Source organism: Pterocles gutturalis, unplaced genomic scaffold (assembly GCF_000699245.1).
Source record: "Pterocles gutturalis isolate BGI_N339 unplaced genomic scaffold, ASM69924v1 scaffold15545, whole genome shotgun sequence".
Taxonomy (NCBI): Eukaryota; Metazoa; Chordata; class Aves; order Pterocliformes; family Pteroclidae; genus Pterocles; species Pterocles gutturalis.
The window spans coordinates 49,907-74,685 of record NW_010144028.1 but is presented as its reverse complement, the minus strand read 5'-3'; the positions used below and the strand labels follow the sequence as shown (position 1 = coordinate 74,685).

Here is a 24,779-nt window from a genome sequence, read left to right as displayed (position 1 = left end):
TATTCAATCAAGTTCTGATCTTTTTGGAGCTCTAACAGCCAGGGTTTGTCATTTTCTCTGTCCAAACAAGCAAAAAATTCCCCCATGCTGTATTCTGTTATAGAACCCATTTGTAATAAACATGTTGTTGTTCAGACACAGAATTGAACTCTCCTACTAAATCGTGGAGGTAACTGACTCAGAGAGAAGGGCATCTGGCTCACCACTGCTCCTCAAGGCAGGATCCATGGACCCTGAAACATCCTTTGGCTCACCTGTTCTTAAAAAAACCCAGACAACTTCAGTGAGGGAAATTCCTTAATACCCTTTTTGTTCCCCCCCAGTTCTTAGCCATTAAGAACTGTTTGCTTAATGGCTACCTTAAATCTCCCCTGCTGCAATTCAAGCCTATTGTCATATGCTCGGTGAACACAAAGAATGCTTTGACCTTTCTATTTGCAGTCCTTTTTAATATTTAAAATATCTTTTAATAAATATTTTTCTTTTTCTTTTTATTCTTCTCATCTATAACCCAAAAGCCTATTTTTAGGTTTATGGCTGAACAGTACAAAAATATCCTCAGGGGGTTTTTGTCATAATTTGACATTATACCTTCAGAAAATTGTGGGCCGGTGCCCCCAAACTTTTGGTGTCTCATGGAAGGTTTTTTTTTTTTTTTTGCATTCAACTGCAAGATCATGGGTTTTTATCGACGAAGATGCTCTAAAGAATGATCCCAGATAAGAGGCGCAGTGTCCATGGGGTTGGCAAGTCAGACAGACAGATATCACCTAAACCTCCTGTAGTGATTCTCAGAGTCCTGGGTTGTGTTAATGGCTTGCTGCCAAAGGCTGGTTAGCCAGGCACAACGCTGACCCTGCTGGATAGGAATTCTCTGTTTTCCCTGCTATATCCTCTTTTTCTGTCCAAGTACATTGTTCAGCTAGACAAAGAAGGAATGTCAGATGGATAAATACTGGCCAGATACAGGCTCTCTATAGTGTTTGCTTTTGGGGCTTGAATGGGTTAATGGTTTGTCTGATTTCAGTAACAAAGAGCACATTACTGATGGAAAATATTAGGAAAAAAAGAGTCAAATGCTTTTCCAATATGCATATATCTTGCAGTGTGTAGTATCTGAAGTCTGATGTGACCAAAATCTGTACAGTGTATGGCACATACGTATGCATTTCTTCCAAAGAAATCCCAGACAGAGGAAGAGGAGCCCGTTCACATTGGAAATGCCAAATTCCTCCCATTTTGATTTAAGGAATGGTGGAAATGATCAGGGATGCAATCTGGACCTCTAGAAAGGCCAAGGACTTGCAGTATGTTAGCGTGGATTTGACAAGTGTGTGACTTGGGGATTTCCTCCTGAAAGGCAGAGTGTTGTGGTGGATGGGAGTAGTCTGCCAAGGAAGAACTGGCACAGCTGTGAAATGTGCAGCATTTTTCTGCTCTGATGTAGTATCTTTGCTGCTTGGATTTAAGCTTTCTAAAGTAAGGCCTTTATTTTTGAAACAAAGGAATTCTATAAAGCTTGTTAAGCTCAACAGAAAATTTTCCATCAAGTCCATGGTGCTTTTGTCTGATGGGCTTTTCTGACAGTGAGAAATATATAGGACAAAGGCTTTCGCAGGTCTTGGGTTTTCCTTTTTTAATCTAAATGTGCGTTTTACACACCAGGAAATATATTAACATTTCTGACTTTGCTATGAGCTCATTTTTTTATACCTGTGCTGAATATTTCATAGATGTGTGCATATTGATTGGGAGAAAGGTAATATTTTATTAAGAGCTATTGATTCTCGAGTATCAATTACTGTATACAAGTGATCAAAGAATCACCTGAGCAATCCTAGATACTGGAGACCTTAGGACCCTGGTTCAATGATGGGCGTCTGTTATGTATTTGAAGTGGTTGGGTTTTTGCATAAGCCCTGTTTAGACATGCATTGTAGATTGTCCAACTTTTGCTTTGCTGGTTCTGCAGCTTCCCAGCTAACTTCAAAAAATGCTTTTTTCAGCAGAAATGTGTGTGGTAGGGGGTGGGGGGACAGGGCAGAGTTTCTGTTGCTCTGAAGGTGTGCAATACAGTTTGTCCTTTGGGTGGGCTCATTCTGGTTTTGGAGGACCTTTATGTTCTGGCTGTGAACAAAAATATTGAGATATATTATGGGTAATATTTGCAGGTGAATGCTAGTATGTCTAATAACCTAGCTAGCCTAAATTTATTTCTGGATTTGTAAACATCAGTGAATAACCGTAAATCTGGTAGTGTTGCCTTTCTGAAATGTTTGCGAAATAATTTTAAAGGGTGTAGAGGAGCTGCCACTGGCAAGCAGACTTGCTTGGTCCTTAAGAAATACAGCCTTTGGGAATAGCACAGGGAGGGGGAGAAAGCAACGTGCTTTGATCTATCACTTTGTAGTTAATATTTTCATGCTTTCTACTCCATCCAGGCTTTTTGCCTCCCAGTATGAAACTTCCTATTTAGTTACATGATTGCATGTAATAATTGCTCAAACTGGGGATTTTTCTGTCTCTTCCAGAAATCACTCTTATTCTTCATTGTCAGAGAAGTGGGACAGAGCTAGGCAAATGAATGAAACAGTCTTGCTAATTGTACTCCCATTAGAATAGTCTGTTGTGATTTTTATGTGCCTAGATTTTTTTTTTTTCTTTTCAGAGTTTGCAAAGTTCCCTTTTAGAAAATACGGTTCATGCTGCTAGACTGAGATAATCGGGTGTTTTGGGGAAGGCTTTCCTGTTATGACAGATGATAACAGAACAGGCCAAAAACCAGGGCTGTCGAGCAAAGGATAAAGATGGCCGTGGACAGACAGCTTAATGACTTGTAAGGGTAAATTTTTTTTCCTATTTATTTATGGTGAAGAAAAGTTTCCATGTTTTCAGGATCCTAGGGACTTGGTTTAGTCTGCTTTGTGCTTCTCATAATGGAGGGTTCTATTTCACAAAATTTAATGTATATAAGCTTTTGTAATGCTGATCTACGAGCATTTGTCCCTTATGCTAGTTTTTAGGCTGCTTGTTTGCTGTTGGTTTTTTTTCTTTCAAAATAGCACAAATGTTGATAGTGGCATTCTGTGCAATATCTGACATAGCAAATTCTTCTTCAAACAGTAAATTAAGAATGTGTATATTTAGACACACATGCATTCAGCAAAGGGACTAAGGAAACCTCTGGTCTTTGGAGACTTTTTTCAGATAGATTCCTTGGTATCTATCCAATCCTGAACTGCATCCTGTATTTCAATCAGGCCATAAATGTGGCTTGGCAATAAGGCAAAGACATTCCAAATATAATCACATTCCACCACAACGTAAAATGTTATTGTCTTTTTTGCATGTACTCAGTGGAGAGCTGAAGAAGTGCTCTGTTCTTCTGCTTCACTCTTTATATGCTTTTAAGAGTCCCACAAACCCTGTGATGCGTTACGCAAAATCACCAATTATAAGTGATTTATGAATAGAAAAGGTGAATAGTTAACTTGCCTGGCTTTGTGCTGTCTCGATGCACTTCATAACAGAATGGTGAAAAGCAAGAAGGTGGACTCCATCTAATCTTGCTCCCTGTTGGACATCCTTCTCTTCTGTGTCGGTCCCTTCACTCCTTGCCCTCGTTGCATCATCAGTTCTCTTTCACCTTTGGGAAAAAGAGCTTGCACGTGCAGAGTACTGCGATGGAAACGTCTTGCAGGCTTTCTGTGAGCTAATGGAGCAGGTAGCTGTGTGCTGACCAGCACCCCTGCGCGAGCCCCGCTCTGTGAGCGGCACTGTGCTGTACCTGCTCGCGATGTGCTTGCTGGAAGGCTTGTGGGGTAGGTCAGGTCCTCAGTAACAGTGCAGGGAACTTCACGTTTCTGAGACCGTGATGAAATCCCAGAGAAAATCACATTTACAGTCTGAGCTTGGACTGGGGCGTGCCTTTTGAGGAACGCCGTACTGTGGTGTGGATGTCAGTGCGCTCAATGTCTGTCACTGCTTCCATGGTGCCGTCCAGCTTGGGGTCCAGTCTTAGGCATGGGGGTTAGTCCTCGCTCTCTGGGAAGAAGAAGAGCTAAATGTATTAAAAGCCTATTCAGTCCCTTGATTCTCTGCCTGGCATTCTAAAATCACTTGCTACAATCTTTTGATCAATTCATTCCACACTTAGGAAACTAGGTTTATTCCTACTCTTCAGTGAAGATTCAAAACCCACAGTCCAAGTGACTTCTCTGCCCAGATCTGGGGCCCCTAACTGTTGCAAGCTCTAGTGAGATGGCAGCTGATGATGTAGGTTCCTTTGCAGTTTTTCTTGTTGCTGCTGTTAGAACTGAATGACTGACTGGGATTATTAAAAATATTATTATTAAAATAAAAAAGTTACAGATGAAAAATAATAAAAAAGTTAAATAAAACTCCTAGCTGATGTGAAATGTGTGACAATTACAGGAATGGCAGATCTTGCAGAATTGTTTGCTTAGGGCACCAGGCAGAGTGAAACATTTAAGCACATGTGCTGTCTTTCATGGTTGATGCTTCCAAAAGAAACAGAAAGGACTGTTTTTAAGGGCAAGAGAGCAGCCTTGTTCCATCTGGATTGCTAAAACTTATGACCAGTTTTGAGTGATTGAGTATCCACAGTTGAACTTTATTGATGATACTTGTAAAGACAGCAAGAGGCTTCTTTATGGCACAGAAACTTAAGAAGTTGTATAAAAAGTCAGCTGGAAAGACTTAATCCAGGGTGTTAGTGGAATTTGAAATGTAACTTGTTTTAAAGGGACTTTGGAAACAAAATGCTATAATGAGATAGGAGAATTTAACAGTCCTTTAATATTCTCATATGTGATACATTCAGGTCTCTTTTTCAAGGATGCAACCTTTTGCATGTATTTTATCAATAGATAGTGAGATAAGCATAAAATTAGCAGGGAGGGCATGGTGGTGTTTTTTTGTTGTTGATGTTTGGGGTTTTTTTGCTCTTTTTTTTTTTTTTGCTTACATGTAGTTTCATATAGAAAAGTTACATGGCTAAATACTCAGGCACTGAGGTTGCTAAAAGTGAGGTTACCTGCAAATCCTTATAATCCAGAGGCTGGGTTTATGGCTGGTAGAAATCAACCTTGTATATGCTTATTTAGGTCTACTGTCAAACTGGATTCTGAAGTCTTTTTGGTTCCTGCTGCTTTTGATTTGTTGCTCTGAGATTGTTGATTTATTAAAAATAATCTGTGCCATTAGGCTGCCTGTCAGGATCCATAAATTGGATCGGGGACCAAGAGCAGTTATTACCCTATGTGCATTTTGTTTTTGCGCTGCAGAAAAGAGGCTAATTAATTCACTGACAAAATGAATTCATGCTTCTTTTGAAATATGAAGCCCTTACCTGATATTTTTTTCTGCAGTCTATAAAGATGATTCTCCTACATTATTTCAATGGGTTAACTGCCTTTATAGTACTGATTTCTGTTCCAGTGGAAAGCTTAGTGTTCGTAACACAGTTAACTTGAGAAGTTGAGTGTAAAACAGATTATCAAAATACAGAAAAATATGGAAGCTAATCATAGAATCATTAAGGTTGGAAAAGACCTCAAGGATCATCAAGTCCAACCGTCAACCCACACCAGATAACCCACTAAACCATGCTGCATTAAGGTTAAGTGCGTATTGTGCTTGGTGTATGAGTACATTCAGACAGCTCTTGAAGGACATTAACAGCTCAGTTTTGAATCCTGTGCCATAGATCATCCCAGTTATAGAGATTTTCCGGCAACAGATGGTTTAAGGATAAATCACTGCCAAAATGAAAAGCTGTTGTTCCGGTTTTAGTAGCATGGTGCAACTCTTACCAGTTCACGATTTGTGAACTAAAGAAATACAGGAATATGTAAATATGTCTTACAGAAAGTCAGGATAAGACTTAAGAACTACTCAGATTGTTGGAAAGATTTTGCAAGGTGCTGAGCTGCTGGTTGCTGCTGTATGCTACTGCAGCTATCGGTTGCCTTTCCTGTCAGAAGTGAAACTTGCCTAGCTGCATCTGAGCCTGCAAAGTATTAAGCATCTCCTGGAAAACTTTAAGTTCCTTCCCTTTGTGAATGTTAACGTGGGTAGTGGATTGTCAGCAAACCTCTGGAAGGACTCTATACTATATATGATTTGGACTCTGCTTTGATGAACTTTTCCTTCTCTCCTTTCTATTTGCTACATGGGAACAGAAATTAAGCAAGTTTAGGTAGTGATTGAGGGTGTTAACTCTGTAAACAGCTGGACCTCAGGCTATTATTATTTTAGGCTTTTAATATCTCAGACTTTTTTTTTCTCTAATCAGATTTAAGAGTGCAAGTACTTTCTGAACAGAGGTTGCTTATAAAAAAGCGCCACATCTCTTTTACAATGTTTAAAAAAAATAAATTGCTAGCATGTAGGACTTTTTCCAAAGATTTCTTTAATGAATATTGGGTGTGTTTCTCCTTGTTGACAGCTCTGTGACCACAAGAATTCTGTGCAGAGAAAGATCTTCCGACCTTATCTTTTATATCTCCTGAAAATAGCACTTTGGGTGATCATCTCAGTATCATTTTTTATATTATACCATTAAGTCTTAGGAATATAAAGCTAGAGTCCCATTTTTAAGCAATGAAATTTACACAGGTGATGTTTCTTACCTTATTAATTAGTTATTATTAATTCCTAGTATTAGATGTGCATTTTTACAGAAATCAGATTTGCCGTAAAAGCAGTGTTAGTCTGAAGATCCTGTGATAGTTTTTTTTTTTTTTTTGCTCTCTGATTATTCACAATTCAGTATGATGTTACTGTTTAGAAACAAACATTGTAAAGATAAGATGTGATAAGTACCATAGGAAGAATAAAACCAAACTACTGTCCACTGGGTTTGGCACGGGGTAGATGAGGTGCAGGATTAGTGCAGCGCCCTGCACAGGCAAGCTTACATTGCTTCTCAAAGCTCTTGTGTAAGTTCTGTAAGACCAGCATTGCAGACAATAAAACTAAAAGTCCTCTGCACTGTTATGAAAGATTTAATTATTTCTGCCCAATTACTTGCTTTGCCTAAAATGAAAGATTATAATTTTTGTTCATTTAGTATGTTAAATCTTTATGTAGTGCAACCGAACACATTAGCCCTTTCTAATGCAAAGCAGTTGGAAAATTCCTTTTACTCAATGCCTCCTGCTAAAGAAAAACGTAAATTTAATCTTTGAAGTGCATGCTATCCTTTTGCCTTCAATGGTGTCTATATTTGCATGATTCCTAGGTAACCACACCACCTGCCCTCTCTACCTTAGCTACGGACCAGCAGGAAGATGTGCGTGGAGTTGCATGTTCAGTTTCCTCTCGTGTAAAACCTGTTTGAATTAATTTCAGTAGTCCTGCCCTGCTGTGTGAAGTGGCTCAGCTAGCCCCAGACGAAGGCAAGAAGGCCGGCTTCCCACTCCTCCTCCCTCCCACAACCAAGCTGAGTGTAAACATGGTCTTCTGTTAGCTGAACTAATACAAATAATTGAAGTGGTGAAGCTGAAAGGCCCGTTGTTGTATGCAATAATCCTGAATACCCTCCTACCCGAGACCTCTTCAGAGAGCAGTCTAAAATCCATCGTTGTTTCTTTTCTTCAGATAAAATTAATTGCCTTTTTATTAGAACCTGGCATCTTGACCTGCAGTTGACCTAGTATTTATTCTCTGACAGCAAAGTTGGTTGCTTCAGAGAAAACGTGGGCCTCCCTGCAACCCCAATATATCATAGGAGTCTCTTCCCTTGGTTCCATCTAATGATCATTCTGTGCCTTGAACCATAACGATCAATAGTTTCATAATTAAATCCTAAGTAGCAGAACTATTCATGCTATTCATGTAGATTAAAGGCTACTATTTTGAATATTATTGGACTTGAATTCAATACTGTCCAGAGTCTTTTATCAGTTAGACCTGTTCTGTGAAATGACTGTTGCTGTCTGTCCACCCTGATTTTTTTTCTCCTTTAATTTCACCAAGCAAGAGAACCTTTTCTATTAATGTTGGGTAAGAGAGTTTTCTGCATTTTGTTACTCATTTTACATACCTTTGTTGTAGCTGCTATTCATTTTCTCATAAGTACTGAGTAATCATTTTAAATCTTTTTATTCCTTTCTTTAGAGAAAACAAATGGGACCTTCTAAGGAAAAAAGTTAAGTAGATACATGAATATTATAGTGATCTTGGAAAAATAATCATTTTTATCACTTTCATGCTCCATAAAGAGGAGGATAATTGCCGCTATCTGTTTAAATCCTTCAAATGCTATTTGTTGGTGTAATTTCCATTGTCCACAACACATTATTTTCAGTGTCCTGGCATTTTAAGCTTTAGTATAAAAATGTGATTACTTAACGGGTGATAAAATTGTGTCTGGAAAGGCAGGTTATTATGAAATATCTGATCTAATTAGATTAGGCGAACTTGATGTGACTTAAACCAATCTGTTAGAAGGAACAGTCAAAGGAGAATAACAGCCAGAGAGTATTTACCAACAGCAACAATAGTAATTATAGTCCTAACGTATTTCCATTTGAAACCTTCAAGATCCTTCAGCACAAGAGTGCATTGAGATTCTTAGTGTTTTTGTGGAGCAGTTACCTTAGTTTTACAGTGAAGCACAGATTACACACAAAATCCTATTGCAGCGATTTTTTGCTCCTGTAAATATCTGTAAATTTCTCTTTTTAAATTTCCTGTCTGTAGCTGTTCAAATGATAACCATTTGAAGTGCATATAACTGCAGTGGGAGGGCAGGAAAGTTCAGCCTTAGTGAAATGTCAATCTTGGACATTGGGTAATAAAGATTTCTACCTTTTTTCTGTAGTTTCTTGCCATTTGTGAATTAGTGCGGACAATGATGCTCCTGATTCTCCTCTGCTTTTTAAATGCTCTCTCATCTTTCTTTTAGAATAATTGGAAAGAATATGCAAAACTTTGTAACAATTACAGTCACTCTTGCTGAGACACATTTTTGCATTTTATGATTTTTTCAGCTAGCATATAAAGTATACACTTGTTTTGCTTTACAGAAAGTACTGTTAAATATTCTGTTCTAGTTCATCTCAATTCATTTTCATTCAAGTTTATTCTTTCTGAGCCTAAATATTACCTCTTTTTTTTTTCTTAGTAGAGTTGCATTTGTTACTCATTAGCTCATTTTTTTCAGAGAACCTAAAGCTATTTGCATTTTGTTATATTACGTTCTGTGGCTTTGTCCTCCTGTGTCTTACTGACAGATAGAACTAATTGTATCTTATTCCCATGCTGCCTCCTCTTTCGTGTACAGCTGATAGAAATCTGTGTTATGAGGTTTCCTCCTCTGTACACGTAGTTCAGAAGGACCCCCTTTTCAGTTTTTTTTCTTTAGTGCTGTTTATTGTCTTTTAATCCTGTTGTATTTCTATGAGTGGCCCAATGGTTATTGTACCAGCATTTTTCAGAGATGTGGTGATCTCTTCCAGCCTACACAGAAAATGAGAAAAACCTGTCCCAAGGTGAGGTGGTTATCCTGCTGCACTTAATGATCTTTTTTTGATAGCTCTATTATTATTATGCAACCTACATTGTGCCTTCTCAAGCAAGAAATAGCACTCAGTGAGCATCACAGAATAATAAATGTTTCCTTTTGAAAGGCTTTTTGAAAACCTTACAACACAAAGTCACAGGCTGTAATAATGCCAAGTAAGTATTTCAAAGAGAATAAACCTAAAATATGAATCTTCCCCATGAATTGTTCAGAAAAAGAATGGAAATTAGGATCATGAGCCAAAAATTGTGGCTGTTCTTTGTGTTAGAAACAAAAGATGGAAATTATTTTGCGTCTGGAGCTAACCGTTGGTTCACCCTGTCCAAATGTACCACTTCCCCATGGGTGCTGGGGCTGGGGAAGGTTCAGAGTAATACTGAAGTTAGAAAACGCCTCATGTAGCTGACTTTTCACTACAGGATGCTACAGCCTTATCTTAAGCCATCATTTGCCCATGTTAAACTTACTCAATTTTTGAGATACATTTCCCCTTTATTGTGCCACAGTTATTTGCTTTTTTGTTGAAAAGGAAAGGAGGGATCTCCCAGTGCTTATTTTCTCCGTATATTCCCTCATTGTCACTCCTCCAGCAAGGACATGCTGAGCTGCGTCAGACTATTTCGAAGGCCCCCGCGTAGACACAATTCTTGTTGGAAGTAAGAACTGAATACTAGGTTGCATTATGTGTTGTTGTTCATTCCTCTCATAGGGTTAATTCAAATGAACTTTTCTTCCCACTTTGCATGGCTGCTTTTGGTAAACTCTCTGGAAATACAGCAGTTTTGCCAGTGCTGGTGTGGTCACTGGTGACAGGACTAGTGACGTATCATTCATCTTTCCCAGTGTGAGTACTTTTTGGGATGCCAAACATGGATCAATTCGAAAAGCTCCTTCTGGTTGAAAAAGGTTACTTTCCTCTCACTACAGGAGCGTTAAAAGAATCAATACTGTATATGTATAATTTTTCCGCTAAAAGATTATTCCTGGTTGACCTTCTCTTGCCTCTTGTTAAATATTTGAAACACGTTTTTATTCTATTAATTTCCTAAATGGCATGTGAACCTGGGGAGGTGTGCCCCACTTCCTTGGCTTGTAGTGGCACGAAGCACCGCATTGAATTTCCATTTGTGGTTCCAGCCAATTGTTTTGTTACCCTCATTTGTTTCACGTGCCATCTTCATCATGGAATCATAGAATGGTTAGGGTTGGAAAGGACCTTAAAGATCATCGATCATGCAGTCACCTAGGATGCAGGGTCAAATTAGTATCAAAAGAAATACTTTTTTCTCCTTCCAAGTTAACCTATTAATATTTAAGTATTAAAATCACTATTAATTTTTAACATCTTAATTCACTGATCTTTTTCTTTGGCATTGGAGTGCGTGCGACTGCTTCTGTCGCTGTAAGATGGAGATGAGATGGAGGGCTCCTGGCTGACATGAGATCTGTACGGGTGGCAGTTTCTGGCAGGAGATTTCCTCCAGGGGATTTGTCACCGTGATGCTGCAGGCCTTGTCTGTGTGTTCAGGTTTTCTGAGGAGTAGTTAAAATCAAAAGCTCGATAGTCTTCTGTGGGAAAAAGTTACTTAATTACTCTGATGCTAATTCAGTGCTGATTTCAGCACTTGTGCTACGTAGCCCTGGGATCCTTGGGAAAGGCATATGCCTCATCTCTGCAACTGTTTTTTCTGTTGTTTGCAGACATTTGTCACGGGACACAAAAGTGACATATGAGACACTGATCATTAATGTTTGTAATTGGGTTTGAGCCCCTTAGATGGAAGATGTAAAAGGACTGAAATTAGAGTCTCTATCAAAACTGTGGGCAAGCTGCACTTACATAACTTCTCTTCCTTCTCTTCCCCTGCTTGTGGGATGTGGGGTGCAGAAGGCAGGGGAACAGGAACCTTGTCTTTTCCTTTCTGTATAGGAGCGTTCTTCTAGGAAATAGTCAATGAAGACACGAAATGCCTTTGCAGGGGTTAGAGATAGTATCTAGAGCAGGAATATTATTTGATGTGTAAAGTATGTCTTCATTTAAATACTAAAAGCATTTGATCTTCTTATTTCTTGAAATTCTGTGAAGCTGATGTCTGAGGATGTGCCTCCTGACACCTTCCTCCAAATAATCTTACGGTGATTGTCTGTCTGATGTTTAACCTATGACAGAAAGTTTACATCTGTCACTTTCCCAATGGGCTTTTGTCAGACTTCTCTCAGCCATTCCTTGTCTCAATACATGATTACCAGCAACTCTTTTCAAATTGTCTCTTGGTTATTTTCTAGCTCTTGTACATACAAGCTGCCCCTGAAATGTCAGCGGTGTTCCAGCATGTCATAGTGTTTACCTGTCACCTAACAGTGACAGACATCAGGTTTGGTTTAGGTTCTTACCTTTTTCTTTCAAATGGTTAGAATATTCCAAATCCAGTCTCTTTCCCATTCTTGTTTGTTGGTAAACAATTTAATGATATTAGATGAGTTTTGCACTGTCGTAACACCTCTCTAACCATTGTTTTACAAAAGAGGTGGCAAAAGTATTGTTATCACCAAGTCATGTAGTCAGTTAAGACAGAGAGGGGAGGAATTGAGATTGTGCCAGATGTTCTGACCCCTGGATCGTGCTTTCTCTTTGGGGCATGTTCTGCAGGAAGATCTGTGCTCAGTTTAGCTAGCAGCATCATTGCTTGCTTTTCAGAGCTGGACTGCTCTTTATAATCCTGCTTTTCTTCTCTGGAATATATATGCTGGAATAAAATTTTAAGCAGCCGAACAACATGTAGTAGCCACAGCCTCAGATGTTTTGTGGAGGTTGTTTCTTGTGAACGAGAAGCTTGTTCTTTCCCAGTTCACCAGTGCTTGATTCTCATTTCTCATTTTCCCTCTCGTTTGACTTCTGTCTCACTTTTTCTAATGAAACATTCTAATCCTCCTCCTGAACTTTCATGCTCCCTTCATGATTTGTGGTCATTTAACTCCACCTCCTCTGCCTCACTGGGTGCATATACATGGCTTTGTCTTGTCAGTATTAGGTACTCAAGCTGAGTACAGAGTTTCGTTGTGCCTTCTTCTGTAAATTGATTTCTGCAGACATTCCTCACACCTGCTGTTCTGCTTTCCTTCTTAATTATCTCATGCCTTGCCAAAGGCTGCGTCCAGTAGCCTGCTCCCCACAGCAGAGAGGCTTTGGGTGGCACTTTGTGAGTCAGTCACTGGTTACCAATGAAAAAGGAGCCAGAAGATGAAGGTGACTTCATCCCCTGGGGGCCACTGCTCTGGATCTCCAGTGTTTGAATGAGCATCAACCAACCGTGCATGTTTTTTCAGTCTTGTGGATAATATGTTTGCGTATCTAAGTAATTTTTATTAATTTTTACAGAAGTGATGAAAGTGCAAAATAAATCTATACTGTCGCTATCCGTTGGTAAGTTAGCTGTGAAAGCCTGAGCACACGCACAGCATATAAATTCTGTTTGATCTGTCTTTTGTCTCAGCAGTGGGATCTTCACACTGTGCAGTGTTTTGCTGATATAAGAAGGTGTAGTTGCAGCCGAAGAACTCAGGTTGTGATCTTGTCAGATCTCATAAGACAAGTATGGTCTGTTGTGATCACTATTATGGTAGAATATCTCTAGGGGGAAACATAGGTGCCTTAGGAAATGATGATGCACTAGTTGCCATTTCTGCTTTCAAGTAAAAATTGATTCTGTGTCTTGAGGGTAAATATAATGCTGAAGTTGCACTCTTTGAGGGGTAGATTTGATCCCTTCCTTCCGTGTAAAAATTCCATAGTAGTTTTGTGAGGCTAAAGGAGTAAACTGAACACTAATACACAGGAGTGACATAAAGAACTATACTTACTTTTTTTCTTTCTTTCTTTCTTTTTTTTTTTTTTTAAAGTACTGTGAACCCATACATCCTGTTTAAACACACTGGAGGAAGTTAGGTTTTGGCACTCTGAGGGAGCAAACCATTTAGTAATTTAGATGCCTAAATGCTGTCTTAGAAGCCAGTTTTTAGACATCCATTTTTAAGAATATCAGCCAGCACTCACTGGTTTTATTGGATGAGCTGCAAATCACTGCTCTGTCAAAAGCTTAAAATATACTGGAGTCCATCCTTTTCGCATCACTTCTTTAATTGGAAACTTGTAGATAAAATATGAAGGTGCTAAATTTGCAGGGGAACATAACAGCTTGACTCTGACTTTGTAAAACAGAAAATTGAGAAAAGTAGGCTAAGTCTTTGGGACTTTCGTATCACCTGTAATACACCCTCTAAAACTCTGCAAACCTTTTTATTGCGTCTCTGATAGGTACAAAGAAAATACATGTCCTGTCCTCCTCATACTTGAACTCTGCTAGAAAACCTTAACTGGGATTTTATGTGTTCTTGTATCAGCAGATTGACACATTTGTCACACCTGTGGTTCATTTAGAAACAATTCCACCTTACTGTATTGCAATAGCACTAACAGACTTTTGTGTGAGTTTGAAATGAGGTACGTATTGCTTTTTGTAATTTTTTTTTTTTTAATGTGGAAGTTAAAGCATCATGGAGTGCTGAAATCCGAAACTCTTTTGAACTTGTATCACCAATTTAAGTTCATCAAGCCATGATGAAATGTTGTCTAAAAATTGCATCCAGAGGTTTATTTCATACTTTTTGTATTGGTGATTTTGAGATTTCTGCAAAATAAAGCTTGCAGCTATTGTTGAACTGAAAATACCTGAAAGATGAGGTTCTGATACCAGCTTCATAAAATATGCAGCTTTCGCAATTTTATGAGTAAAAAGCAGCCTGTCCTTTTAGATTAAGTTATATTACTGTATAAATAAATCAGCACATATTGCTTCAGGGTTTTATTCCAACACAGTGAAGGTGCTTGGACCATATTCAGCTTTTAGCAACAGAGAGGCAAAATAAAACTTTATCTTGAGATGTAATGGTAGCAGGCATCTCTCCTGAAAACTGTAAATTAGGCAGTGGCAACTGCTAGACAAAGTCCCGGTTTTTCAGATTGTGTCATTATGTGCAATTTCTTTATGTTCCTAAGTGAATGTCCTATGATTTGCAGAAGCTGAGAACTTGCTAGAACAGGGTTTTTTTACCATTCCTCTATCAATATTAATGTCACTAGTCTAGCTGGAACTGTGTAGTTGTGCTCTTTCAATGGGGCACATCACACTGAGTTCCAGGTGTTCTTTGCTCTCTGTATGAAATTCTCTGCTTTGTAACTATGTCAAGAAATATATTGAGATGGAAGATGTGGAAACTGACGGATGACTAATCCTCTAGCACAATCATACAAGCTGTCCTAGTGTGTAGTGTTTACATACTGACTTTTTTCTTAAGATCCCTTTTCAGCATTAGGCAACTGGACAATGCTGCATCCAAACATAACTAATGTGGTTTTCAAAAATAAGTCCACAAAGCTGCAGCAAAGGATCCAGTTTAAATTGAGAGTGTGTCAGGTGGATTGCCATTTTATTATCAACCTGCTTGTTTGTTAAGGATACATTCTGGATTTTCCGTATGTGTCAATATTGTTAATATTTCCTAATGCCGTGCAAGAAAGCGTTGCTTCTTTTTAAAAGCATTTGGAGAGACGGCTTTCTCCTCTCTGAGTTTTCAAAGGCCACTCCTTAACTGTTGCCAGTAGCTAATTACTTTTACATTAGGGCATCTATTCTCTACAAATGGCCTCTGTATTAATAAACAATAGTAGCATCTGATGACCTTCCTATTCCATAAGTGAGTTGTCTGTCTGTTGTAGGTCTCTTGGTGACAAGAAATATTTTCTGTGGTTACATACCCGAAAAGCAGACTGTCATCTCAACAATTTAGAGAACAACTTAGATTTCCTTTCAATGCTGTAAAAATAAGAATAAATAGAAATTGTCAGAATCTTTCATCTTTGGAAAACATTGTGCAATGTTTTATTACTAACTTATGAAGGCTTTGAGGAACTAATGGAAGAAAATCCTTACAATAGGAAAATTGTTTCTATCTTGTAAGCAAGTTTAAATTGGGGCGTTTTCTTGTAATGAGAAGTGAGAGTAGCAATGGTGAAGGACCATTCAATAGGATATGTCTCCAGTAATTGCATTCCAGTGCCAGTCCTTTTATGAAGAACATCCTTATTTAAAGAAAATAAAGATAAAAAGGTCGGCACTCTTGCTAAAAAAATTAAATCCTGTGTCAAATGTGCCTTTTAGAAATTGTAAGTTTGAAATCCATTGTGGGCTTTTGAACTGTGCAAGGGAGAGTTATCCTGACTGTACAGTTAGTTATGACTCTTGACCAAAAGGTTCTTAGCTTTACTATGCATTGTTTGTTATATATTTTCAATGTGTGGTTCTAATTATCATTAAATATTTAAGACAAAGTGTACAACAATACAAACATTTGAGTTATTCCAAGCATGTGGAAACAAGGAAAAAAATAACGTGAAAGCTAAAGCCGAGTAGGTCCTGCCTTCAGAGCCCATACAAATCCAGTTGGTCTGATGGTGGTGTCTCTTTCGGCATGGGAAAGCAGAAGCATCCTAGAAATTCCGTAGCACCTCTGAAAAAAATGCATTAAAAAAAATACACACCAAATATAAGCAAAGGCCATCTTCTTCTTGGAAAATGAGTAGAAAAGGATTTTATTTGAAAAGTTCTCTTTAGTGAAAATGTGGATATTGAAAATAGCCAAAACTTCAAGAGTATAGAAATACGCCATTTTTTATTACTGATGTAACTTCTGATGCTGTTTGTCAGAGCTGCCTAGAACCTTTCACAAACACTCCATTTCATGTACACATGAATGGGGAAAAATTGTATTTACCTATAATTGTTTATTTATGTTTAGGTTTTTGTGCATCTGTATTTATAAATACTTGACAAATGAATCATTCTTTACTTTGCATGTGTTCTGAATTATTTTTATGTGGTTGTTTTTACTTACAAACAGTTTTGCAATATGATGTGGGTGGCTTTATGCAGAATACGTTACCTCTGGCAGCCAAAGTCTTTGTATGTCCCGCTCCCCCTGCCTCAGTGCTTTTCCTGCTGCATTCTTCCAGTTCAGTTTGGCCTGGAACAGAAGGTATTTTTCAAGTATGACAAAACAAAAGTAGTTATGCGATTCCTCAGTAAGATTAGGCTAGACAAATGGGGATATGGATGATTTGACAGAAATATGAGTGCCTGAAGGTTGCTGACTTTTTTTGTCCTTGTTTGAATATTCCTATTTATATTTCACACTGAAGTGATGAAGCAGCAGCAGGGTTACATATTCATGGTGGGGCAGCTGGAATGCTTGCTCATTTGAGGTGTGCAGGACCTGCTACAACCTGTAGAAGCTTCAGCTTCATTAACCTAAATAGGTACATGTGTTTTGAAGAAAGCTAGAGGTCTGTTTAAAATTTAAGGCAGTGACTTCACAGCTGCAATGCATCGTGATCGATTATTCTGCTGCTGCTAAAGGTGTAGCTAATAGAGCTATTAGCAAGAGGCTTGACCTTTTATAGGGAGTGTTCTGCTGGCAGGTATGGAGTTTAGTTGTGTTCCTGCTCTTCTGCTGCCTCAGGTATTATTCAACTGTTGTTTTTTCATATATATATATATATACAGTAGATGTTGGCTGCTGGTATTGCAGGTGTTGGTGTGTTGTGCTGTTGGCTTGGTTGGGGTCCATCTGCCTCAAGCACATGTACCAGTACAGGGGGATGCAGTGTGGTCACAACTCTCTCCGTGGCAGTCTGGTAATTCTGCTTAATTCAGCAGTTTCTTATTCATTTCATGTTATTGAGAATTTAACAGGGAATAGTCTGTGTTTTTCCATTGTACTGTAACTAGTTTCTTCTCTGGGATTTCAGGAAAAAGGAGATATTGTGTGTGCTTACAGACCAGGCTGTGTTTTGGTATAAGGTGGTTTTCTGCAATTTGTAGGGTGCATTGGTGCTTCTTGTAATAGGATGTGCAAGTAACCATCTACTTGAAACTATTTTCTGGTGAATTAACTTTTCTTTTTATGTGATTGTTAGCTATAAGGCCATGTAATATTAAAACAGATTCCACCAGACAGTTCCTGAGTATTTGGGCCATCAAGATAAACCTACTTTTATTAGGTTGCCTCTGAATAAAGCAGGCATAACCATAATGCTTACCTTTAACCACTGTGCATGTGCCATCACGTAACGCTACCCGTGTATAAATAAATATCAGTGTCCCCAGACCTGTAGTGCTATCAGAGTGGACTTCTCTTCAAGTTGGTAAAATTTCCATTGCCTGAGGAAAGCAGTTAACCAGAGCTGACTTTCCAGCGACAGCTTTTTCAAACAGAAGTTTTCTGTAGAGATTTTGTTTTAAACAAAATGATGCGTATTGTGATTCCACAGTCATACAGCACAGGGGCAGAGTTATGGTTTGTAAATGGATGCCCAGTTTCTGACCAGTGATCTTTCAAGTGCTTTGGAGGCTGACAGCCATCCTCGGATAAAGGCTGAGGAGAGAATGGAAGTTATATATTGCTTCACAAGCTGGCCTGGTTCATAGGTGAACTCAGAAAATAAGACACTCTCGACAATTGTGGAAAAGTTCATGAGAGCTTTTGGAAATTCTGTAAAGTTTTTATCTAGAAGGAAAAAGTTAGGTTTAAATGTGTAGTTTGCTGGCCTTAGCTGTAGCTTGGTGGATAGGAGACAGAGACAGGTGAGCTGAAGCTTTAGAGGTGATGTGTCCTTTCATACCTCATCTCTGCTTGCAGGAAAAATAAATTAAGTAAAGGTAAACCAGTAGCTGATACTTGATTTTTCCTTTTCTGCAACAGAAGATTGATATCCTTTATTTTTCTGTAAAAAAATTAGTGTTTGATGACAAATACTAAAAAAAGGAAAAAGTCTTGTAATATTCTCATTTAGTAGAGGGAAACAGAGGCACAAAAAAAGTAACTGATTTCTCTGGCTTCATCAAAAACAAAGCATGGAATAGAGGCAGCAACCACCAGGATTCCTGAGTAACAGAAATAGTAATGCTGAAGATAATTTACAGAGGTTTCATAAATAAACCAACTTGTCTGCAAGCAAAGAATGATGCTGCTGTTGTGACTGTTCTGAAATGGTACCTGTTTCTTGAAATGGATATGAATAATCCAGGGAAATGAGTGCTGGGTCAGGGAATTGCATCCTACGGTGCTGTCCTTCTCGGTAAGCCTGCCAGTACTTTTTTTCTTTGGTCGTAAGCTCCTACTCTGTATATTATGTAACAAACAGAAATCACAGACAGATGGATGACTTAAATCAAATTTAACAATGACAGTTTCATTCCTGAGCATGGCAGCATATTTATTTATATCTCCATATATATGTGTGTGTGGAAAAAAAAAAAAAAAAAAGACTTTTGGTTTTGTGTTGTAGAATCCCCAATGTCTCAGCTCTCCCCTGTGTGGTGCTTTGGAATGATACTATTTGTGACTCCCTTCACTTGTTTCTTTGTCCTTCTCTCCCAGTCTTTGATTGCTGTCTAGTCAGACAGTATTTACCATAACATCAAAGCAAAAGCAGGTTCTGTCTGATCAGTGCTTGAGTGGGAGATTTTGGAAACTGGTGTGTGTAAGAAAACAGTGTTCTTTGCAAATTAGCCATGATCTTCTTTGAGGCTGAACAAAACATGAGCCCACTTCCCATGCTGGATTCCCAGTGTGAACACCAAGTACTCCAAAGGATGATCTCCTGTGAGGGAGAAGAAGATGAGAGGTAACTCGCAACTGAGAGAATCTTAAGGGTTTTTCCTTCTGGAATAAAATAATTTTGTAGCTTGACAGAAAATCAATACTGTCTCATTCTTATTAGGCCTGTAGCAACATCATCTAGAGTCATCTCTACACCACAGAAAACTGCATTTTGAAGTTCCCGTTATTGCAGCCATACTGCTGCTAAGAAATCTCGGGGTTCCTCGTGCAGATGAGGTTCCCTTAGTCCTCCTTGTGCATTGGGATGTCTCATGAAGGGCAGGTTCCTGTGCTCACTCTTCAAACTATATCCTTAGAAAAAACTCGCCTCTCTTTTAAGTATGACTGTGGGAATGCAGCTTTGTCGGTGTTAAATCGTTCAGTATCGCCAGCATCTGTACATCTGCAGGAGTGGTAAACACAACGATTTACATTGTCAAAGTCCTAGAACAACAGAGCAGAGAATAATCTCGTGTGTGTTTTGGCAAAACACATACATTACTACTGGGAAATCTTTTGCTTGTATTTGAAGTGCTGAGAAGGTAATCAACTAATTTTGGCAGTTGTTTGAGTAGGAATGATGTTGTGTGTACACAAGCCTATCGCAAAGGCATTCTCATTATAGTTTGAACACAAACACATGAAAGCTAATGGCAATAACTAACAAAAGTAGTAAAAGGAGGAAGAGATTATGGAGAGGGTGTCTCATTTAAATGAAAGCATCATTCAGCTTTAACTGTCTGCTAAGCACCTCCTTGGAGGGTAGCTTGATACTTTTTGTGTGGCTGACCCAGCCGTTGGAGTACCATGAGACAGGAGTGGCAAGAATCAGGCTGTGGTACCAGTTTCTTAAAAGATGAAGGAGAGAACAGCAGCCTTTGAAGAAGCCTAGCATTCAGAATATGTAAGGCATCTGAAAATTGGAAAGGAGCTGAAAGTGAATTACTAAACAGAGCTGGGGACCAACACAAACTAACAAGTATAAGTGTAAGCCTGAATTTATCAGCTAAAGCCAGGCACGTTTGAGTGTGTGTGTGTATGAGAGTTTCTTTCTAAAAGCAAAGAGTGAGAGAGTGATATATTGCTTTGATGCTCTTTAAAAGAAAATGCTTGCAATCCATATCATTTTGCTGTCAAATGTATTTGAAAAATAGAAAAACATGTTGGATATATGTTCTGCAAATAGTTATCAGCAGTATTCCAGAAGTATTTGGTTTGGAGGATTCCTTGGAATCCACCATTCAAATCTCCATGTTTCTTGAATTATCTGGAAATTGGCTGTTATTCTATGATATAGTAAAGTAGGGGCATTACAGAAGTTAACTCAAGCCTGGTGAACCCTCTTATCCTGTTGTCAATGGAGAGGCTCTTCCAAAGGGGGAATTCAGAGTCTGTAAAAGTATTTTACTTGCGTTTTAAAGGCACTACCTCTCTCTGTGGTCTATAGAAGGCTAAACTTCGTCCATAGTCCTTTGTATGTCCCTTATTCACTGGTATTTTTAAGCAAAACCCAGATTCCCAAAAGGGATACCTTTTACCTCTGAGTATATGGATGCCAGCCTGATGACTGCAGTTGCATAAATGAATACTACCAAGAAGGGCTCCAGATTCTGACTTTTTATGATGTCTGTTGTCCTTTGTATGGTTTTGAGAAATTTCATTGCACCCTCTTGATTCCACCAGTGCAAAGGTGTAAAATATTCAGGTTTTCTTTTTCCAATTCTCCTGCGTGGGGGAAGCTCCTAGTAATTACAGGAGGAAGTGAGAAACTTCAGGGTCAGGTAGCTCTCCACCTAACTGATGCTTTAGTGGAACAAAATGTAGCAAAAGGAGTCAATGCAGGAGCTGCAGCAAGTTGGGCTCGGTGGCAGCAGTTAGAGTTGCTGGATGAAAGCAAAACATGGCCCGTTTGTCTGGAGGGCTCTTTGGGGTTCAGTGGTATGAATGGTACTCTGAAAATGTAAAATGTTATTCATGCTCTTAGAGAAAGAGCTGGCTCAGCATGCATTAGAGCCAGTGGCTGTGACAGTTGAACGACATGTATTTAAAGGGGGTGCTGTTAGGGCCCCTCTTGTGTTCACTTACCTTCTATTTATGCTTATTACTGTTGGTGATGGACAGTGATGGAAAGGTTAATCTTCACAGCAGATATTCTTCTGTGATAATCTTCTTCATGGGTTTTTGATCCTAAATCATCTACTGTCACCATGTACATGCTGTTGAGTCTCCGTAATTGAAGCAAACCTGTAGCAGACGCCCACACCGAACTCCCAGTGTCCAGCCATTGTACAACCTTGTTATTCCACTTGGTTTCCAAATGCCACATCACGCTGAACAGCTCTCTGTCTCTCTTGTAATTTTATTCTATTTTATTTTTTCCCTTGCAGAGCATGATGAGTGTGGCAGCGGACAGCATAACTGTGATGAGAATGCGATCTGTACAAACACTGTCAGGGGACATAGCTGTACCTGCAAACCGGGATACGTGGGGAATGGGACCATCTGCAGAGGTAAGGCTCTTACTCTTGAAATACTGTGAACGTGGCAGACTCTGTTAATATTTTCTGACAGTCGCCTACCTTCTGGTAACTTGTGATGGCTGGGGTCTGTCAATGGTTCGCTGTAAGATTTATCATCTGGCAAATGGAGAATGCATGGAGATGATGGGAATTGATTTGTACATAACTTCTTAGCAAGAAGGAAATATTTTTGGAATGCCAGAGGAAAAATACTTTTCATTTACTGTCACTGAATACTGTCATTTGAGCTAGTATCATTCAGCATTTAAGTGATGTTCATTGTTTTATAAACCATGGATGGTATGTGCTATCACCTTTGGCTTTTAAACTTTAATCAGATGCCTTCTAAATTAGGGTAATTGTCTTTTATGCTAACACCATATGGTTTTCCTTTGACTACTCACATCAGAAAAGGGTGGTTGTTTTTTTTTTTTTTTTAATCTTCACCTTTAAACATGTGTTTTGAAGATTTCTCAGTTATGTAAACAAGAAATACTGATACCCCGCCATGCTTTCTGTGAAGTAGTAAGTCATTCATTGAGGGTGGGTTTTTGTTTTTGTTCCTGTAGAGAAAGAGAAGCAAATATGTTATATTTGACAGAGGTGGGAATATATTAACTTGGTGACTTAGTGAGGGCTCTGTTGTGAAGTACTGTTGAGTTGTAACTCACGCATTTATGAATACTGTTTGTCTCATAAAAAGCTATTTTTTGGTCTTGTCTAGGACTGTGTACTTTCTGACTTTCTAAATGGAATTGCAGTAATAGAAAACTAACTTCTAATATTTTTTTTAAATGACAACTATTGAAATTGAGGAATATACTGGGTAAAATATTCTGTACTTAGTTTGGGGGCAAAAGAGGCTGGATATTAATTTTATAGAATGTTGTAAATTGGTCAAGCAATTCCTTAAAGGAGGATGAAGATTGATGTCATTCTTGTTTCAAGTTGAAGTTCTTCACTAAGATCAGTCTGTCAGCTGCTGAATTAGCATACACCATGTAATTGCTTTTTTGTATGACTTTCTTTGGGTACCATCCATCTGCACAGGAGCATCCCTGTGTTTAAAACTGTAAAATGGTTCATAAAGATTTAAGAACAAATATAAAAATGTTATGAAAATAGTGGGCAAGTTAAACCTTGGTCAATCTATATTAGCAGGTGATGCTGGGAAGAAACTCTCCATACTATGTAAATTGCAGCATAGACAACTATAGTTTCAGGGAAGTCTGAATAGCCTGTGTGACTGTGATATTTTTTTTTTCTGAGGGTAATACAGCAAGATAAACCCTTAATCATGTTTCTTTGAAACGGGGGTGTTTGGATTAGTTCATAAAAACCATGTTTTCACACTGGTTTTCTTCGTTTGCACACCTGGGTGTTTGGTTTAATGTGCCAAAAATCTCCAAGCGAAACTCTTACTGCATATTTATTAAGCTAGTAATGTTGAAGTAATGAAATGGCACTGGGGAAATGCAATCATGTTTGTACTCTCAAAGTTCTGTGGAAATCTGAATTGTGGATAAACTATATATAACATGTATTTTTTAGTGTGACTTGAACTGCACAGATGAATGTAGTCATAGTTGCCCTTTTGAGATAGGTGTCCATGGAAAAAGAGGAAACAAAATGTGTTCTTATATTCTGACTGGGAAGCATTAGTTGAAAAGAAAACTGATTGTAGGAAAGATTATAGGAAAGTGATTTGCAATCTAATAATTATTAAAATCTCTAGAGATAAGCATAATCTGTCACTACATGGAATAGTTACTATTGCAAACCAGCCATTACTAGAATTTTGTGCGTTTTAGGAAAACACTCAACATAAAGTAGTGGTCTGAGTTTCTCTGCCTGTGGTTCTGTGGTCACTTGAGGTTTTTACAAGTTTGGACTGCTAATTTAAGAAATGTTTCCATTCTACCCATGGTAGCACCAGAAACACCACTTTTGCCTCTTTTTTACTGAGTTGAACAGTGATACGTTATCAGTTACCAGTCACAGTGGTTTACTTGCACAAATGTGAGGGTTGCCACTTAGGTTTATGTTTTTTGCGTGTACGTGTGTCTGTTGGAGGTGGAGTTGAAAGCCTTTGTAGAAGAATATGTAGGCCAAGACTAAAGAGGAAAGGAACAAACACATCCTTCCTCGTAGCCTCCAATTTTTGTAGCTGTAAGGCTTTCAATGGTTTGTATGCCTCATCATGACCTTAATTGCTGTTTTGATGTAATATTCAAAAGTCTCATTAAAGAATATAGAAGTTTCGACTCGTATTGAGTTTCTCATCTTCATTCTTCACGGTCTTGAGTTTTGTGTAGTTTTTTTTTGTACCTAAAACATAGTGAATAAATCACTGCAAAAAGCAGATAGGTGCATGCATATGCATTTTGGTGTCATGGCACGTGGAAAATGCCATGGCAAGTGTAAGACACTGGATAACTACTTCTTGAGTGAAGCATTCTAGATGTAACCGATTTAATAATTTTACACCAATATACAGATAAACAACAGTGCAACTAGAATTAGATTTTTTTTCATTGTAAATCTAGCATGGTTGGACTCGGAATCAGGACAATGTGATTGAAGCCACTAAATTTTCTATAGTCCTAAATCCACTGCATTAATAAAAATGAAAATTTGAAGTTTTAATGTAAAAATCTTTTTATTGATGATTAGGTAGTTATCAAGTGTGGTACATTAATTATAATTGCTATGTTTGTGTATTGGTTTTTGAGTTTTATAAACTCCCTTTATAAATTATTTGCCATGCAATTTTTAAGCTCCTTCAGTTCAAATGTTGTTCTTAGTTTAGTTTTGGACTGTGGTGATTTAAAACAATTTCAATGAAATGAAAATGATTTATGATAATTTTTTCTTGCCTGGATTTAGTTGTGTGAGATATTGAAATTCAGGTGCAATTATTTTTGTATTAAGAGCTAAGCTGTACATATCCACCACTATGCGGTCCAATTTTACAGCCTCTCTAAGGGCACTAT

At 38.3% G+C, this 24,779-nt stretch overlaps 1 protein-coding gene across 1 annotated transcript in view; it reads left to right on the top strand.

The window, feature by feature from the left end:
- Positions 1 to 24,779, top strand: part of LOC104470153 (protein kinase C-binding protein NELL1-like) — a gene marked incomplete at its 3' end in the record, with an annotated part of 171,189 nt that overhangs the window by 112,035 nt on the left and 34,375 nt on the right. Inside the window, exon 14 of the mRNA XM_010084976.1 lies at positions 21,655 to 21,777. Coding sequence (XP_010083278.1) covers positions 21,655 to 21,777 — 123 coding nt within the window. The remainder of the gene's footprint in view (positions 1 to 21,654; positions 21,778 to 24,779) is intronic.